Source organism: Mustela nivalis (assembly GCF_964662115.1).
Source record: "Mustela nivalis genome assembly, chromosome: 9".
NCBI lineage: Eukaryota > Metazoa > Chordata > Mammalia > Carnivora > Mustelidae > Mustela > Mustela nivalis.
Genome location: NC_139028.1, coordinates 105,242,710 through 105,262,880, shown reverse-complemented (window position 1 = coordinate 105,262,880; position 20,171 = coordinate 105,242,710). Strand labels below are relative to the sequence as shown.

General features: G+C 37.2%; 1 protein-coding gene and 1 long non-coding RNA gene across 2 annotated transcripts in view; one reads left to right on the top strand and one right to left on the bottom strand.

The window, feature by feature from the left end:
• Nucleotides 1–12,308, top strand: part of LOC309872906 (olfactory receptor 4C11-like) — a gene marked incomplete at both ends in the record, with an annotated part of 28,675 nt that extends 16,367 nt beyond the window's left edge. Inside the window, one exon of the mRNA XM_082747877.1 lies at nt 11,525–12,308. Coding sequence (XP_082604003.1) covers nt 11,525–12,308 — 784 coding nt within the window. The remainder of the gene's footprint in view (nt 1–11,524) is intronic.
• The window catches only part of LOC309873033, a 697,683-nt gene that overhangs the window by 415,770 nt on the left and 261,742 nt on the right, over nt 1–20,171 (bottom strand). The gene's annotated exons all lie outside the window — the stretch shown is intronic.

Genomic DNA, 20,171 nt, shown 5'->3' with positions numbered 1-20,171 from the left:
ATAGTCATGTTTCCATAGCTTTCTGAATGAGTAAAAACACATAAACATATTTATGTCAATTGTGAATGCTCATCAAGGACTGACCAGCAGAGGATGATTTTAAGAATCAAGCTGGTGCAGCCACTCTGGAAAACAGCATGGAGGTTCCTCAAAATGTTGAAAATAGAACTGCCCTATGACCCAGCAATTGCACTATTGGGTATTTACCCTAAAGATACAAACGTAGTGATCCAAAGGGGCACGTGCACCCGAATGTTTATAGCAGCAATGTCCACAATAGCCAAACTATGGAAAGTACCTAGATGTCCATCAACAGATGAATGGATCAAGAAGATGTGGTATATATACACAATGGAATACTATGCAGCCATCAAAAGAGATGAAATCTTGCCATTTGCGACAACATGGATGGAACTAGAGAGTATCATGCTTAGCGAAATAAGTCAAGCAGAGAAAGACAACTATCATATGATCTCCCTGATATGAGGAAGCGGTGATGCAACATGGGGGCTTAAGTGGGTAGGAGAAGAATAAATGAAACAAGATGGGATTGGGAGGGAGACAAACCATAAGTGACTCTTAATCTCACAAAACAAACTGAGGGTTGCTGGGGGGAGGGGGTTTGGGAGAAGGGGGTGGGATTATGGACATTGGGGAGGGTATGTGCTTTGGTGAGTGCTGTGAAGTGTGTAAACCTGGTGATTCACAGACCTGTACCCCGGGGGATAAAAATATATGTTTATAAAAAATTAAAAATTAATTAAAAATTAAAAAAAAAAAGAATCAAGTGGAGGAGTGCCTGGGTGGCTCAGTGGGTTAAAGCCTCTGCCTTCAGCTCAGGTTATGATCCCAGGGTCCTGGGATCGAGCCCTGCATTGGGTTCTCTGCTAAGCAGGGAGCCTGCTTCCTCCTCTCTTCGCTGCCTGACTCTCTGCCTGCTTGTGATCTCTGTCTGTCAAGTAAATAAATAAAATATTTTTTTAAAAAATCAAATGGAAATGACCCAGTTTGTGCCTACTAGTCAGCCTATTTCCTATGCACTCCTGTCATAACTCAATGGGCTCATGAACAAAGTGGCTATGGTGGCAGAGAGGAAGTTTGTACATTAGCCCAACAGCATAGACTTCCACCCACTAAAGCTGCCATGGGCATGACCACTGCCAAGTGCCAACTCAGCAGATGCAAACTAAAGTCCCCAGTATGGCAGCATTGCTTGGCATGGTCAGCTTGGGTGCAGGTTGATTACATTGGAATGTTTCCATCATGGAAGGGCAGTAATTTGTTTAGACAGCCATAGACACTTCCTTTGGATAGGGATTTGCATTCCCCTCATGCAACACTGCTGACAAAACTACACCCATGGACTTAGAGAATTTTTTTTGTCCAAAATCATTGTATTTCACACAAATTGTTTCTGATCCATAATCTCTCTTCACAGTAAATGAACTGCCACGATGGGCCCATGCTTATGGAATTCATTGGTCTTACTATATTTCTCCTCCTGCTGAAGCAATTCCTCTCATAATATGGTGGGATGACCTTCTGCAGAATTAGTTATAACATTAGTGATGTAGCATTACCTATCAGGGTTGGAGCAAGGGTCTTCAGTTGTCTGAAAGGTCATATATGCTCTGAATAGGCATCCATGCCATATTGCTGTTCATCCCATAGTGAAGTCCTATAATCAAAAGATAGACATGGGAGAGGCAATATGCATTACTACCCTTAGTTACCCACTAGCAAAATTTGTGTTTCCTGTTGTTATTTACTTCTGCTTTTCTTCATTTGAGGTCTGTATTCCAAAGGGACAAATGCTTCTAACAGAAGACACAAAAACATTCTATTGAACAGAGTGTTAAGACTGCTGCCTGACCACATTGGACAGCTCATGCATTTAAATCAATAGGCAAAGAAGGAGCTTGATGTGCTAGCTGGGGTGATTGATTTTGGCAACCAAGGAGAAATTGGACTACTCCTCCACAATGGAGGTAAGAAAAAGTATATCTAGAAAACAGGAGATCTGATAGGACTGCACTTACTATCACCATACTCTGAGATTGTGGTCAATGGAAAATAACAAAATCCCTATCTAGGCAGAACTATTCAGGACTCAGACCCTTCTGTAATGAAAGATTGTGTCATCCCATCAGCTAAAGAAGCATCACCAGTTTTGGTGCTTTTAAAAGGCACAATGAATATAAGAATAAGTAAGAAAAGAAAGTAACTATGAATTAATCATGTGACTGTTACAAAAATGAATACTGTAATTATTGTATTTACTCCTTATATTATGAATGTGTTTGTGTGAGTGAATATATATAAAGCAAAAGCTTTGATTTCTTCCATTTTTTATTAGCTTATCATGAAACAGAAGATATATTGAATTTCTGCCATAGCATTTTAACATTCTTACTTGCCACTTTTGTATTCGTCTTACTGAATATCAAGGAAAAAGTAAAAGTTACCCAAAAAATTTATCTTCCCTTCCTCTGGAACTTTTAGAGAATTTTCAGTTGTATGCTGGACAGTTTTATGATGTTAGGTGAAATTATGATCTTGTGTTTTTATTGTATTTATTTATTTATTTATTTATCCATTCTAGAGATTAAGTATGGGTTAAGGAGATGTGTATTGGTGCTAGTGGATAAACAATGAACTTGTACTGCTTAATTTTATGTGTTAACATGGCTTGATCACAGGATGCTCAAATATTTGTTCAACTATTGTTTTGGATTGTGACTATAAGGTTTTTCTGGATGATGTTAATTTTGAATTGGTAGACTGAATAAAGTAGATTGCCTTCACTAATATGCAGGCCTCATCTAACTATATTAAGCCCTTACAATTACAGAATGCTAACCTCCCCTGAATAAGAGGGAAATCTCCTACCTGAGAGCCTTCCAACTAACCATTAGCTCTCCCTGTCTGATGACTTGCCCTCTGACATATCAACTCTTCCTGATCTAAGGAGCCTCCTACCTATAGCAGTTTCTGGTCTTTAAACTCAAAACACGACATAGACTGTACAGAATTTGCACTTGCCAACTTCCCTATGCATGAAAGTCAATTGTTTTCAATATACCTCTGTGTGTGTGTGTGTGTGTGTGTGTGTGTGTGTGTGTACTCTGAATGATTTAAAATTTTCATGGATCAGGAGACTCAATATTGTTTAGAAGTCAATGGTACCTTAAACATTGCACATTTAATACAACCCCTGTCAAAATTCCAATGACAAAATATGCAGATTGAAAAATCAGCTGAAAGATTCATATGGAGTCTCAAGGGAAGTTTAGTTAAAAAAAAAAAAAAAAAGTTCTTGAATAGAAGCTGGGGCAACTGGATGGCTCAGTCCATTTAGTGTCTGTCTTCTGCTCAGGTCATGATCCCGGGGTGCTGGGATCAAGCCCAGTGTTGGGTTCCCCTGCTGGGGGAGGTGTGGGGGGGAGAATCCGCTTCTCCCTCTCCCTCTGCCTGCCACTCCCCTGCTTGTGTTTTCTCTCTGTCTTCTCTCTCTTTTTCAAATAAATAAATATCTTTAAAAAAAGGAAAAAGAAAAAAATGTATGTCTCACATCTTCTGATTTTAAAACTTATTACAAATCTACTGTAATCAAAAGAGTATGGTAATGGCATGAAGACAGACAAACAAATGGAACAGATCACAGAACCCAGAAATGCACCATTACATATATGGTCACCTGACTTTCTACAAAAGTGTCTAGATCATCCAATAGGAAGATGATAGTTCATTTAAAAAAAAAATAGTTTGGGAAAGCTAAAGGTTCATGTGCAAAAGAATGAAGGTAGACCAGCAACGTACACCATATACAAAATAAACTCAAAGAGATCAAAAACCTGAGTATAAGAGTTAAAACTATAAAAGGTTTATATATATATTTTTTAAGATTTTACTTATTTGTTTGACACAGAGAGAGCGAGCAAGAGAGACAGAGAGCAAGCACAAGCTGGGGGAGGGCGGGGTGCTGAGTGGCTCAGTCCTTTGTTTGCCTTCAGCTCAGGTCATGATCACAGAGTCCTGGAGTCCCGCCCCACCTTGAGCCTTGGCTGTATGGGAAGCCTGCTTCTCCCTCTTGGACTCCCTCTGCCTGAGCTCCCTCTCTGGCTCTCTCTCACTGTCAAATAAGTAAAATCTTAAAAACAAAACAAAACAAACAATCAAACAAACAAACAAACAAAAACAAAAACAAACACAATCAAAGGGAAGTGAGGGGAAGGGCAGGCAAGGGAGAAGCAGGCTCTCTGCTGAGCAAGGAGTCTGATGCAGGGCTCAATCCCAGGACCCTGGGATCATGACCTGAGCCAAAGACAGCCACTTAACTGACTGAGCCACAACGGCTCCCAAAACTATAAAATGTTTAGAAGAAAATATAAATGAAAAGCAAAAGCTTTAAGACATTACCTTAGGAAATAATTTCTTGAATATGACTCCAAAACACAGGATACAGAAGAAATAAATAAATAAATTGAACTAACTCAAAGTTTAAAACTTCTAAAAAAGGCCACAGTCAACAGAGTGAAAAGACAACTCATTGAACTCCTAAAACTCAATTATCAACAAAACACTTGAATAAACATTTCTCAAAAAAAAAAAAAATACATGAATGGGCAATGAGCACATGAAAACATACCCAAATTCACTAAGCACACGTGTGCATACTGTTTATAAGAATATAAAAATGGTGCAGCCACTGTGAAGACAGTAAGACATTCTTCAGAAATTTAACAATACAATGATGAAGCAGTCTCAAATTTCCATTTCCAGTATATAGCAAAAGCACTGGAGATGGGAATTAAAAGAGATATGAGTATCCTCGTGTCCATATCAGCATTAGTCCTGATAGCCAAAAAAAGTAAGCAATTCAAGTGTCCATCAACATATGAACAAACATAATGTGGTACACATACAATGGAATATTATTCAGCATAGAAAAGGCAGGAATTTCTGAGCCATGCTTCAAGACTGATACACTGTGATGACATATTAAATGAAATACACCATTTATGTTTCATAAACTTGATATTTTTAAAGATTTTATTTATTTGTTTGACATACAGAGATCACAATTAGGCAGAGAGGCAGGCAGAGAGAGAGAGAAGGAAGCAGGCTCCCTGCTGAGCAGAGAACCCGATGTGGGACTCAATCCCAGGACCCTGAGATCATGACCCAAGCCAAAGGTAGAGGCGTTAACCCATTGAGGCACCCAGGCATCCCAATAAACTTTATATTTTATAACAGGTTTATACTTAAAGGGAAATCCTATATGTTCTATGTTCAGTTTCCTCTGTTGCCATCTTACATAGAATAGCACATTAGTTCACAAGTAAATAACTTTATGAGACACATTATTTTTAACTAACAACCATGTTTTATTCAGCTTATTTTCACTAATGGCATTTTTCTTCTCCAAAATCTTCATCCAGCATGCCACATTAAATTCAGTTGATGTGTCTTCTTCGGCACCTCCAGACAGTAAGTTTCTCTAGATAATCTCTTATTATTCCAAGTACAATTAATACAGCATTTTATTACTTTTAGGTGTGTAAAATAATGATTCTATATTTCTGTAGCTAATTCAGTGCCCATCATAATAATTCTGCTCGACTATTCTTATTTTTGATGAACTTGACTGTTTCGAGCTGAAATAGTGAGACATTTTATATAAAAACCTTCACTTGGGGTTTGTTTGATATTTTACTCAAGATTGGACTGGGCTTATGGGTCATTGGGAGAGAGATCACAGAAGCAAAGTGCCATTTACATCAGATAATGCCAGTGGGTACCCATTTTCAATGTGACTCACCATTGTTGGTGTGAACCTTGATCACCTGGTTGAGGTAGTGTTTGCTACATTTCTCCTCTGTAAACTTACTCTCCCTTCTGCCCTCTCCCCATCCAATTCCACAGTGAGCCTTTGGAAGAAATTAACTTGTGTACAACCTACAAATAAAAGATTGAGAGTTATCTATAACCCTTTGAGAGAAGATTTTCTACAAACTCATTAGGGATTCTTTTTTTATGGGATTTGTCTATCATTACCTAATTACTAGATGGTTATTTAAGTGTTTAGTATCATAACATGTGGATTTTTAAATTATGAATTATACTTCAATTCAGTGTCATTTATTTTGTTCCTCAACTGTTTCTAGCTTTTGGCACTGGGGGTGTCTTCCCATTGGCTCTTGTGACCTTTTGGTCTAATCACAGTGAATGTATTCTAATTACAGTGAATGTACTTGTGTGTGTGTGTGCATTTGTGTGTGTTTGTGTGTGTTAGCAATTCCTTACCTTTCAGAATTAAAAAAATAAATAAATAAAATAAAAATAAAAAAGTCTAGTTGGGCATCTGGGTGGCTCAGGTCATTAAGCTTCTTCCTTCAGCTCAGGTAATGATCTCAAGGGTTCTGGGATTGAGCTCCACATGGAGCTTCTTTCCCAGTGAGGAGCCTACTTCTCCATCTCCCTCTGACTGCCACCCCCCACACCCAGCTTCTGCTCTATCTCTATATATATCTTTCTGTCAAAAAATAAATATTACAAAAAAACACACAAAAAACAAAAAAACAAGATGTTCCAGTTCATCTTGTGTATTCGCTGCTTCAGACTTAGAACCAGTCATTTATTTAAGAAGTCCAAATTCATTTTCTTGGATAATGGTATCAGGAAGCATGGCCTGGCCACTAGATCACTAGATAACACTGTTTTTTGTTTGTTTGTTTGTTTGTTTGTTTGTTGCTTGTTTGTGTTAATCCGAAGGGCTTTTTTTTTTTTTAATTTCTTTTCAGTGTTCCAGAATTCATTGTTTGTGCACCACACCCAGTGCTCCATTAAATATGTTCCCTCCATAATACCCACCACCAGGCTCACCCAACCTCCCACTCCCCTCCCCTCCAAATCCCTGTTTGTTTCTCAGACTCCACAGTCTCTTATGTTTCATCTCCCCCTCCAATTTTCCCCAAGTCACTACTCCTCTCCATCTCCCCATGTCCTGATAATCACTGTTTTTTTTTTAAATTATAGCTAAAAATACACAATTTCTGGCCCAAATAAACACATTTTTCCCATAATCTAAAAATAAATATTGAAGTCAAGCACAGAGATCAATTATCATATGGTTTCACCTACCCCAATATTCATAGCAGCTATGGCCACAGTTGCCAAACTGCGGAAAGAATCAAGATGCCCTTCAGTGGATGAATGGATAAGGAAGATGTGGTTCATATACACTATGGAATATTATGCCTCCAGCAGAAAGGATGAATATCCAACTTTTGTAACAAGATGGACATGACTGGAAGAGATTATACCGAGTGAAATAAGTCAAGCAGAGGGAGTCAATTATCATATGGTTTCACTTATTTGTGGAGCATAAGAAATAACATGGAGGACATGGGGAGATGGAGAGGAGAAGGGAGTTGAGGGAAATTGGAGGGGGAGATGAATCATGAGAGAAAAACAATCTGACGGTTTTGAAGGGGCAGGGGTGGGAAGTTGGGTGAACCTAGTGGTGGGTATTATGGAGGGCATGTACTGCATGGAGCACTGGGTGTGGTGCATAAACAATGAATTCTGGGGCACTGAAAAAAATTTAAAAAATTAAAAATATATACCTACAAAAAAAATTTAAAAATAAATAAATAATTAAAAAATAAATAAATACATATTGAAGATTAAGTTCTTTATTACATCTAGCTCATGCTTCCTAATGAAAAGGGAAGGGGCACTTTAGGGAATGACCTTCCCCAGACTCCATATTTTGCATCATTCATGTTTAAATACTACTTCAGGAAAGGCAAAGGAAAGGCATTTCCCAGTGAACATTCCATGTGAGAGTTGATTTCAGAAATTGTGGGATGAATGCAGGACCATCATTGTTTTCTGCTAGGAAAGCAAGATCCTGAACATCAGTGACATTGAAAGAGATCAGACAGAGTTTTAGAAACACTGTGTTTTTTTTTTTTTTTTTAATTTACATTTGAGCAAAGTGTGGCAAAGTTACTTTGAGAAAAGAAGAGAGGACTGAACTGCCCATTCTGCATACGCTCTTATCAAAACTGGTAAGATTTGTGTTGGGGATTAATGTAACCTTGTTTAATACTCAGAGAAAGTTATCTGATAAATGCCACACTTGTAGCATTTGTGGAAGGATAGAAAGTTTAGGGAATTTTCTGGAAGTACATCACAATCCAAACTGAATAGATGGAATACAAGACATGCACATGGGCTCCTCATCGAGAGATAAGCAAATAGAAATTATATCTATTCCAGTGTTCCAAAAAATGCTCCATAGAGAAGATGATTATACTTTGGATGGAATAGGCTAACCTTTTCAGTGGTAACTGCATACTGAATAAGACCAAACACTACTGGATTGTATCAATGGGAAATTCTCTTAATTATTTCATTCATTTTATGATACTTATTATTAAATATACACTTTTAAATATAGGATTTTTATACATCTTCAATTCAGCAGCGAACAGATAGAAATTCCCTTCCTTATGTTGCTTTGTTCAAATGCATGCTTTTCTTTTATTTATTATTATGTAAATGATACAAATGGCTTAGTCTATAACTCTCCCATAGACAGTTGATAGGTGATAGAGATAGATGATAGATAGATAGATAGATAGATGATAGAAGATAGATTGATAGATAATAGGTAGATAGATATCTGTTTTTATAATATTTAACTGTTAGAAACCATGAACAATATTCCATTCCTGTCTGTTGAAGAGCTGGACAAAGAACATGTCTGGTGAACTCCAAAGAGTGAGGGCAAACTGTAGTGAATGTCAGTGTGGTTGGGATATGATGTGGTTAAGAGCCTTGAGTCCAGAACTGCCTCCAGAGATGACTCACCCTCTTACACAGACATTTAAATCTTACTCTGGCCCTGGGAATTTTGCTGTTTCTGCAGTCTGTCAGGAGACAGTTGTTATCATCCAGTAATATGCCAATGTGATTAACAAACTATCTACTAAGAGAAGGTTTTAAAAAGTTTTATTCTTAACTGCTAAAGGGAATATTTTAAAAGGTAAGTCATCCTCCTAACTTTGATTCCAAGAATACAATTTCCCCACCCTAAAGTCATATTATGCAACTTCAGTACTCTCTTAAATATAATTGATATGAGGCCATGAGTGTGTGATATATATTGTTCTGCTGTTAATGAAAACATTACCATCCTCAGCATACAGTCCTGAATTCTATCATTTCACAACATAATTTAGAAATCATTAACATGTATATCCACTTTTTTTTTTTTATGATTGTATAAAATACTGTCCCAGACTCACTTAGCTTCTTTCCGATGGATATTGAAGTGGTCTCTTACCTTTTACCAACATGGAAAGGACTGTTGTGATTGTCTTTGTGGCTGTGAGCGAGACTACTTGCAGCAAATGGAATCACTAGACCTGTGGAAATGTGCCATTGAAATGTCCTCAATGCTGAAAATCACTCCCTGAGAGATTGCATCCCTTTAATCTCCTACCAAGAATGTGTGGGATCAGTTGTTCCCAACATCGTTTTCAGCAGTGTTTATTAAGAGGCATTTACCAGAAAAAAAAAAAAAAAGGTCTGTTTGTTAATATAACAGGTGAAAGGATGCATAATTGGAATTTAAATTGAATGCATTTTTCTAGTAATGAAATTGAAAATTTTTACAAATTATGTTTAATGAGAAGAGATTCTTTTAAAGTCAGTTCTTTTGCCATCTTCGTTTGCACTGGTTTATTTATTTATTTTTTGAAGATATTTATTTATTTGACAGACAGAGGTCACAAACAGGCAGAGAGGCAGGTAGAGAGAGAGGAAGGGAAGCAGGATCCCCACTGAGCAGAGAGCCTGATGCGAGGCTTGATCCCAGGACCCTGAGATCATGACTTGAGCCGAAGGCAGAGGCTTTAACCCACTGAGCCACCCAGGCACCCCACACTGGTTTATTTTTAAAGATTTTGTTTATTTATTTATTTAGAGAGAAAGCCAAAGCAGCATAAGGGGCAGAAGGAAAGGGACAGTTGGAATCTTAAACTGCCTCTGTACCCAGCATGAAGCCCAGTGTGGTACTTAATCCCACAACCTTGAGATCTTTATCTGAGTGGAAATCAAAAGTCGGACACCTAACCAGCAGAGACACTCAAATGCTCTATTCACTGCGTTTTTAATGATTGATCTCTGAAATCCATTTATATTTTAGAAAATTATGCTTTTGTCTTGAATACATGTAAATGCATGTAAAGCCTTGGCACTTATATATTTAATTGTGCTACTATATCGAAAATATATGTGATGAGGACATTTTATATCTTCCACTGTTGGTAGATATAAAATATATCAGTTACCTTCCTGTTTCTAATTTCTTTTACTCAAGTCCCAGTACGCGATACTTAAGAAATGTAGATTTCCGGAAATCTTGAAAAGTTTCAGCTATGATTTGGAAATTCTTTAGCTTGTTTTCTAAATCCCTGGTGCTTAAAATAACATGGAATGTAAAAGAATATTTTGATTTATGCCAAATTTTTTCTATTTACCCTTTATTTTAGTCTCAGTCTCTTCTTGTGCCTTAAGAAAATATGCGGATAGATTCACTGATATACTGAATTAGGCAAAGAATTTAACTTTGTACAATACAGTATAATTTTTAAAGTACATATTTTACAATAGGAAATTAACTTAAAACTCTGTACAACTAGGATTATTGAGGGTTAAAGTAACATGATATAAACAGTCAAGGTAACAGATTTAAATACATTTCACGATAGAGTGGACCAAGTGACTGAATGCTCCCTGCTAAAATAAGGTTTGTTTCTTACTTGTTCACTCCTTTTCTCTCCCTCTCTCTCTTTAAGGTTTCATAACAGAAAACACTATCAGATGTTTCTACAACATTCCTTGAATGTTCAGAATATTACTAGAAGACACTTCCTGACTTATCAGTTTTAAATAGTGTGAATGCACATTATGCAAATCATGCATGATATTTCTTCATTTGTCTACATTCTACCCTAACTCGTCATTGCTGTAAACTAAACAAAGATATTCAGCTCAGAAAGATAACCTATTACCAAATCCCCAAAATTAATGTTTAGTGTGCCTGAGGAATCAAGTACTGTTTCATTATTGATATTTTTCACTACTTCCATTAGCAATTAGGTGAATAGATTGTGAAGGAATTTTATGACTTGCCCTTTATTCGGAAGAAAACAATACAGAAGGTAAGGAATTACCCACTGATAAATGGCACACCATTATCAAGCACATGGAATTGACCCCTAAATGGATTATTCATTTTATAATATTTTTTTCTTTGCAGGTTATTTTTAACCAGTGCTTTCTCCACTTTGCCTGAAAAAATGTGGCAAAATATCAGCATAACTGAATTCATACTGTTAGGATTGACCCAAGATCCTACGAAAAAGAAGATGGTATTTGTAATCTTCTTCATTTTCTATGTGGGGACCATGATAGGAAATTTGCTTATCATTGTGACCATCAAGTTCAGCCGCACACTTCAGAGCCCCATGTATTATTTCCTATTTTATTTGTCCCTTGCTGATTCCTGCTTCTCAACTACAACAGCCCCCAGACTACTTGTGGATTCACTCTCCACAAAAAAAGTCATAACTTACAATGAGTGCATGATTCAAGTCTTTGCCCTACATTTATTTGGTGGCATGGAGATCTTTGTGCTCATCCTCATGGCTGTGGATCGCTATGTGGCCATCTGTAAGCCCTTACATTACCCATCCATCATGAAACAGCAGGTCTGCACCATCCTGATTATCCTTTCATGGATAGGGGCTTTTATCCATTCTATCACCCAGATTATCTTGGCCTTGAGAATGCCTTTCTGTGGACCCAATTTAATTGATCATTACTGCTGTGATTTGCAACCCTTGCTGAAACTTGCTTGCATGGACAAATACATGATCAACCTACTGATGGTGTCTAACAGTGGAGCCCTTTGTTCAAGTAGTTTTGTGATTCTGATGATCTCCTACATTGTCATCTTGCATTCCCTGAGAAACCACAGTACAGAAGGGAGGAAAAAAGCTCTCTCTACTTGCACTTCTCACATCATAGTAGTAATCTTATTCTTTGGCCCATGTATATTCATATACACACGCCCCCCAACCACTTTCCCCATGGACAAGATGGTGGCTGTATTTTATACTATTGGGACACCATTTCTCAACCCATTTATCTACACACTGAGGAATGCGGAAGTGAAAAATGCCATGAGAAAGCTATGGTATATCACAACTACCTCAGAAAGCAAGAGATGAACTGAGGGTTTTTTTTTTATTATTATTCCATAATCTGTACAGATATTAAATAAAATGGTGTGTATCCTCATTTGACCAAGCACTCTATTACAATGCACCTGATGTCCTTACTTTTTTCTGTATTTCTGCCCTCAAACTAATAGCTTCCCTCAAATCATCAGCCTGGTTCTTACTTTTCACAAGAACTCAATTCTGACATTGCTGATTATAAAATGCTCACATTTCAGTCTACACTCTGATTTGATAAGGAGAAAGATATTTATACAATCGCAACTGGTCAAACAGTGAGTATCCATAAATGAAGAATGGCCTGTAGACTCTGAGTTGTAATTCTCTCTAGAGTAAACTTTGTGTGTTTAGAAATTTTTTTCAGTATGTCATTAGTTTATCTTAATAAGTTCCACATGAGTGAACCAAAGGCCAAAAAGATTGTGAAAACTACATGTCATTTATTTCATAAATAATTTCTCTTACTGTTACCTTTGACTATCAGGATAATTGAAACATGATAGATAGGATCTTTTAAATGTAGTATTACAAAAGCCTGGAAATACTCAGCTAATTTACATGATTGGAATATAGGAACTACAACAAGAGAATACTCCAACTCTAAGTCAGAAAGAAGTAAAAATATTGAGAAGATTAAATATGAATTTAAAATACAACATAGATAAAATATATTTTCTGTGATTGTAGTACAGAGAAGTGGAACCCAGTCTTGAGGGGGGAAGAAAGCACAATATTTCATTACTGCTATGTTTTATCAGTGGAATAAACAGAATTACCAGAGGCATTCAGAAATACACACTTGAATGTCTCAAGTAATGGATTTAGAGAAAACCTGCTTCTGCAGCAGGAAGCCACTTTGCTTCTCTGTTTGTGCTTTCAGGGTAGTGTGGATTGACAAATTGGCATTAAAAAGAGAATTGTGGTTCTCATAGTGAACAGAACAGATTAACACACATGATTTGAATATATGTACTCCTGAGCTATACAATGAATTTTTAAAATTCATTGATTTCAGAGAGTATAAAAATGTTAATTCAAAGTTATCCATCTCCCCTGATGTTTGTATCAGCATTATCTACAATAGCAGAACTATGGACACAGCCCAAATTTCCATTTTCATTAGAATGAGGTCTTGCCCTTTTCAATGACAATGTCTGAGTTAGAGAATATGAGGTTAAACAAACAAGTCAGTCAGTGAAACATAAATACCATATGATTTCACTTATGTGGAATTTTTTTTAAATTTTTATTTAAATTTTAATTATTTAAAAAATGTGTACAGGGAAAAACAAAGAGAGGGGGCAAATCAAGAAATGGATTTTTAACTATGGAAAACAAACAGATAGTAGAGGGAGGGGGCTAGAAAGATGGGTTAAATAGGTGATGGGGAATAAGGAATACACATGTTGTCATGAACACTTAGTGTGGTCTGTAAGTGTTGAATCTCTAAACTGTACATCTGGAACTCATATTACACTGTGTGTTAACTAACTGTAATCTAAATAAAGACCTGAAAATAAATAACAAATAAAATCCATTACTTTCAGTGTATCTGAGTGGCCCAAATCCTTAGTAACTATGGAAATATACAATTTCACTTTTAATGCTGTTCCCCATTAATTAGCTGGAAAACTATTAATGCCAATAATTTACTCCTGTTAAAGATCATTTAAAAAATTAAAATATCGTGTTTTCAATGTTCTCACTACTTTTTGTTTTTTGGGTTATTATGAAGCTAGTGACTACTCTAGTGTCCCATGGGTGGCATGCTGACATAAAATGTTGTATATATATGCAGTTGTACAAATAGATTTTTTTAACATACATATAATGTGAAAAGATCACCATAATCTAACTAATTATTAACTAATCTATCTTCTCCATATAGTTACCATTGTATGTGTGTGTGTGTGTGTATGTGTGTAAGATATAACTTGGATCTATCCTCTTTGTAATTCCAAGTATACATTATGGTATGGTTAACTATAGTGACCATGCTATATATTAGATCTCCATAACTTATTCATTCTACGTAACTTCAACCTTGTACACTTGGGGCTATGTCTCTACATTTCTCCCATTCCCTGGCCCCTGGTAACTGCCATTCTACTCTCTGCTTCTGTGAATTAAACTATATCATTTCTTCATATAAGTGAGATCATACAGTATCTCTATTTCTGTGACTTTCTTGTTTCACTTAATTTCAAGTCTTCCAGCTCCATCCAGTTCCAATTTGTTATTACAAATGACAGAGATTTCCTCTTTTTAATGTCTGAATAATAAAGATCGCACATTTTCTCTATTGATTCACCAGTCAGGGATGAGGTTTTGGCCATACGTTGGCTACTGTGAATGATGATGTCATGAACCTTGGAAAGTAGGTAGCCCTTCACAATCATGATTTCAGATCCATTGGGTATATATTTACAGCAGGATTGGTGGATGGTAGTTCTACTGTCAATTTTTTGAGGAACATCTATACTCTTCTTCATAATGACTATATCAATTTATATGCCCATCAGTAGTATACATGGGATCCCTTTACTCCACATCCTCACCAACACTTTTTATCTCTTGTCTTTTTGATAATAGCCATTCCAACAGATATAATGTGGTATCTCATTGACTTTGATTTACATTTTCCTGATGATGAGTGTTGTTGAGCACCCTTTGTTGTACCTGCTGGACATTTGTATGTCTTTGGAAAAATTACTATTTTGCTTCTCTGCCTATGTTTTCAGAGAAGACATGAATGAAATCTCCATAGCTTCTGCTCAATTTTCCTGTGAACCTGAAACTGCTGAAAAAAAAAATCATCTACTCAATTATCTCAAAAGAATAAATAAAAGAATTAAAATAAGGTATAAAGGAACAAAAAAGTAAGCTACAGTAAGACGAACTATTCCCCAACATTTAACAATTACATTAAATTCAAATACACTGTACTTGCAAGGCAGAATCTGACAGGATAGATGGAATAATCTTCAGCAAGGAAAAGTGGTGGACCAATGATTTACATGTCAACATGTTAAATTCTAGAACAAAGATACCATGTATTATGAGTAACTGCTGTGATTAGATTTACATGAAGTTAAAGTCTAGACAACAGTACAACACAGTGATACAAATCAGGCCAATTGTTGCATCGGAGGGATTTAACTGAAAAAGGAGCATGACAGAAATTTCTGGGTGAATGAAAGTATTCTAGATCTTGAATTTGTTAATGGTATGTGACTATATACATTTATCCAAACTTGGGACACCTGGAGGGGGTGTTCAGCCAAATATTTAAGTCTCTGCCTTTAGCTCAGGTCACGATCTCAGGGTCCTGGGATGGAGCCCCACACTAGGCTCTCTGCTTAGCGGGGAGCCTGCTTCCCTCTCTCTCTGCCTGCCACTCTGCCTACTTGTGAACTCTGTGTGCCAAATAAATAAATAAAATCTTTTAAAAAAGTATAAAGGGATGTGAAGCCTCTTTGGAGAACAGTGTGGCTATTCCTAAAGAAATTAAAAATACAACTTCCCTATGACCCTGCCATTGCACTCCTGGGTATTTACCCCAAAGATATAGATGTCGTTAAAAGAAGGGCTATCTGTACTCCAATGTTTATAGCAGCAATGGGCATGGTTGCCAAACTGTGGAAAGAACCAAGATGCCCTTCAACGGATGAATAGATAAGGGAAATGTGGTCCATATACACTATGGAGTATTATGCCTCCATCAGAAAGGATGAATACCCAACTTTTTTTTTTTTTTTTAAGATTTTATTTATTTATTTGACAGACAGAGATCACAAGTAGGCAGAGAGGCAGGCAGAGAGAGAGGAGGAAGCAGGCTCCCTGCCAACCAGAGAGCCCTATGCGGGGCTCGATCCCAGGACCCTGGGATCATGACCTGAGCCGAAGGCAGAGGCTTTAACCCACTGAGCCACCCAGGCGTCCCAATACCCAACTTTTGTAGCAACACGGATGGGACTCGAAGAGATTATGCTGAGTGAAATAAGTCAAGCAGAGAGAGTCAATTATCATATGGTTTCACTTATTTGTGGAGCATAACAAATAGCATGGAGGACATGGGGAGATAGAGAGGAGAAGGGAGTTGGAGGAAATTGGAAGGGGAGGTGAATCATGAGAGACTATGGACTCTGATAAACAATCTGAGGGGTTTGAAGTGGCGGGGGTGTGGGAGGTTGGGGTACCAGGTGGTGGGTATTATAGAGGGCATGGAGCACTGGGTGTGGTGCAAAAATAATGAATACTGTTATGCTGAAAATAAATAAAAATAAATTTAAAAAAGTATAAAGGGAGATGAATAAAGTCAATAAAATGTTCAAGAAAAATAATTACTGGGTCGAAGGAATTTTTTCCTATTTATCAGTTTCAGACTTTGAGACCTCAAGCTACCTCTCTCTCTTTGAGAAAACACAGTTTGTTGTAATTCCTGCTTAAATTGTGTGATGAGAAACAAATTGAAACGGATTCTCAGTGAAAGAATAAATAGTTTATTTGGATACTTTTCCTGCTCTCAGAAAGATTTCATCATATGAATTTCAATGTCAATTCTCTTGAAATTTCAATTTCAAGTTTAATTTTGGTAACATTTCATTATGAGAATGTATTATTAAAACTATGTGGCTTCATCTACACACAAGACAATGGCAGCATAAATATATTCCACTTATTCCTTCTGTCCCTCACTCATTAACCAACAGAAGTTTCTTGAGCCCAAAGAATATATCAGATACATTGATAGCTGCTGCACTTATGAAGGTTAAGTAGAGAGGAAACTGAGTCTTGCCTTACCACTTGCCTTCATATCCACTGAGAGACACCCAGAGGGGAGTAGAAAATGACAGTGCAGTGTGATAAATGGTGAGGTAGTGGCAGCAGACGTTCTATGAAAGCATGTTTGAGGGACACACAGCAAAGACCCGGGGATTCAGGAAATGTTCCAAGATGAAAGGGCATACAAAACGGAACTTGAAACTAGAAATCAAGTCAGGGGTGTGAATAGGTACACATAAGTTGGAGTAGAAGCATTTTTAAAAGAGAAAATGCCTAACAGAGGCCAAGGTGTGAAAATCAGTATTCATGAAACCTCATGAATGCAGTGTGGCTTTTGAACCAGCAAGTGATTGAGTTTGATTTGAGTTAGACTTCATAACTGTATGGGTCATTAGTGTGTGAAATGGATTGAAGGGAATAACAGTGACATCAAGATGTTCCTGAAATGACTTGGGTATGAAAGGGTGGAGGTCTGAAGAATGGTGATGCTGGAGGGGATGCAGAATGTCTAGCCCACTGTGTGTAGCTCATTCCCCTTCAGTCCTGTCATGCTCCAGCTGCTCTGTGTCTGGGCTTTTAACATCTTGAGCTCAGCACCCAACCTTCTCTGTGGATTTGCTCCAGAACAAAATTATATGCTTTTCCCACCATTCCAGGACACACTGGACACCAATGAACAACACGGTGGACACTTTGCCTCAAGGTGGAACTGATCCTGTAGTAAAATACATTCCCCTGTTTTTTTTTTTTTGTTTGTTTGTTTGTTTGTTTTATGGCTACAGGCTGAAAACAAGGACCTGTTGGGACCATAATCTTCTTCCGGAACTGTAGTCAACCTCCCTCAACCCTTGTCTTTAAATTCATTTGTAAGAAAACCCCCAACTGAGACTCTACGCCTAGGTAAACCAATCTAACACAGAGATATAGAAGAATTTAAGAAATATTTCATAGTACAAACAAAAGAATTTGGCATGGGATGAAGATTTAATAAAGAAGTCATGGGGGCGCCTCAGTGGTTCAGTTGGTTGGGCGGCTGCCTTTGGCTCAGGTCATGATCCTGGACTTCCAGGATCGAGTCCCGCATTGGGCTCCTAGCTTCTTGGGGAGTCTGCTTCTCCCTCTGACCTTCTCCTCTCTCATGCTCTCTCTCACTCATTCTCTCTCAAATAAATAAATAAAATCTTAAAAAAAAAAAAAAAGAAGAAGTCATGGATGAAGAGTATTCTTCCTTGGATACTGGGAGGATAAGGGAACAGAGATGAGTCTTCTTTGCCCATTGAAGTGGCTTCTCCTTCTTAGGCTGAAGGCTTAACTCTGCACTGTTTAAGGAAACTCTAAAGGGTCCCCCAGAGAAAGTTGCCCTAAAAGAAGGGGTGATTCTCCTCAGGATCCACTCCCATTACTCTCTTTGTTCCTAGACCTATAATTAGATCTGAGTCCCAGCAGACCCCTAAAGGTGAGGTTCCAGATGTGACTTATGAGGAACACACTGCAATCCAAAATATGATGTATTTTCTAATACATAAATACAGAAATAAGACACTCATGGAAAAAAAAAAAAACATAAAAGTCAATCAAGCCAAATCTAGATATGGGTTCATGGAGCAGAGATTCTTCTTTTAATTTTGTAGCTGGGGAACTGAAGAAAAGTTAACAGTTTTCTTGCTTGGTGACTGTTATATGAGTCAAAAGGTGGTTCATATTAAGCAAATTAGAGTTACCAGACCTGACTTGGTTTAATAGAAAGGGAAAGATTTAAAGGCATAGGAACATTGGAATGTAGATTGGATTTGTCAAATGGTTTTTCTTCATCAATTGAGAGGACCACATAGTTCTCTCTTTTCTTATTGATTTGTTCTATCATATTGATTGATTTACAAATGTTGAACCATCCTTGCCACCCAGGGATAAATCCTACCTGGCCATGGTGGATAATCTTTCTAATATACTATATTATTCTAATATACTATATAGAATATATATTCTAATACCCTATTAACTAGGATCTTGTTGAAAATATTGGCATATATATTCATCAGGGATATTGGTCTCAAATTCTTCTTTGTGATGAGGTCTTTGCCTCGTTTGGGGATCGAGGTAATGCTGACATCAAAAAGAGTCTGGAAGTTTTCCTTCTCTTTCTTTCTTTCTTTCTTTCTTTCTTTCTTTCTTTCTTTTTTTTTTAACTTCAGGAGATTAGGTATTATTTCTTCTTCGAAAGTTTGGTAGAATTCCTCAGGCAATCCATCAGGTCCTGGACTCATTTTTTAGGGAGGCTTTTGATCACTGCTTCAATCTCGTTACTAGATATTGGCCTATTCAGGTTGTCAATTTCTTCCTGTTTCGGTCTTGGAAGTTTATAGGTTTCCAAGAATGCATCTGTTTCTTCCAGGTTGCTTAACTTATTGGCATATAACTGTTAATAATAACTTCCGATGATTGTTTCTATTTTCTTGGTGTGAGTCATTATCTCTCCCCTTTCATTCATAATTTTATTAATTTGGGTGCTCTCTCTTTTCTTTTGGATTAGGTTGGCCAGCAATTTATCAATCTTATTAATTCTCTCAAAGAACCAACTTCTAGTTTCATTGATGTGTTCTACTGCATTTCTAGTTTCTCTAGAAACTTTGATCTCTGCTCTAATCTTAATTATTTCCCTTCTTGTTCATGGGGTTGGCTTAATGTGTTGTTGATTTTCCAGTTCTTTAAGGTGTACAGAGAATTGGGGTATATAGGATTTTTTTTTTTTTTTTTTTTTGAGTGAGGCTTGGATGGCAATGTATTTCCACCTTAGGACTGCCTTTGCCATATCCCAAAGGTTTTGGAATGATGTGTCTTCATTCTCATTTGGTTTCTGTGAATTGTTTAAGCTCTTATTTGGTTTCCTCATTGAATCAAACAAACTTGTGGAGCACAAGGTATAACACGGATGATTTTAGGAGAAGGAAAGGAAGGAGAATTGGGATAAATCTGAGGGAGATGAAACATGAAAGACTGTGGACTCTGAGAAACAAAATGAGGGTTTTGGAAGGGAGAGGGATGAGGGGATGGGTGATCCTGGTGGTGGGT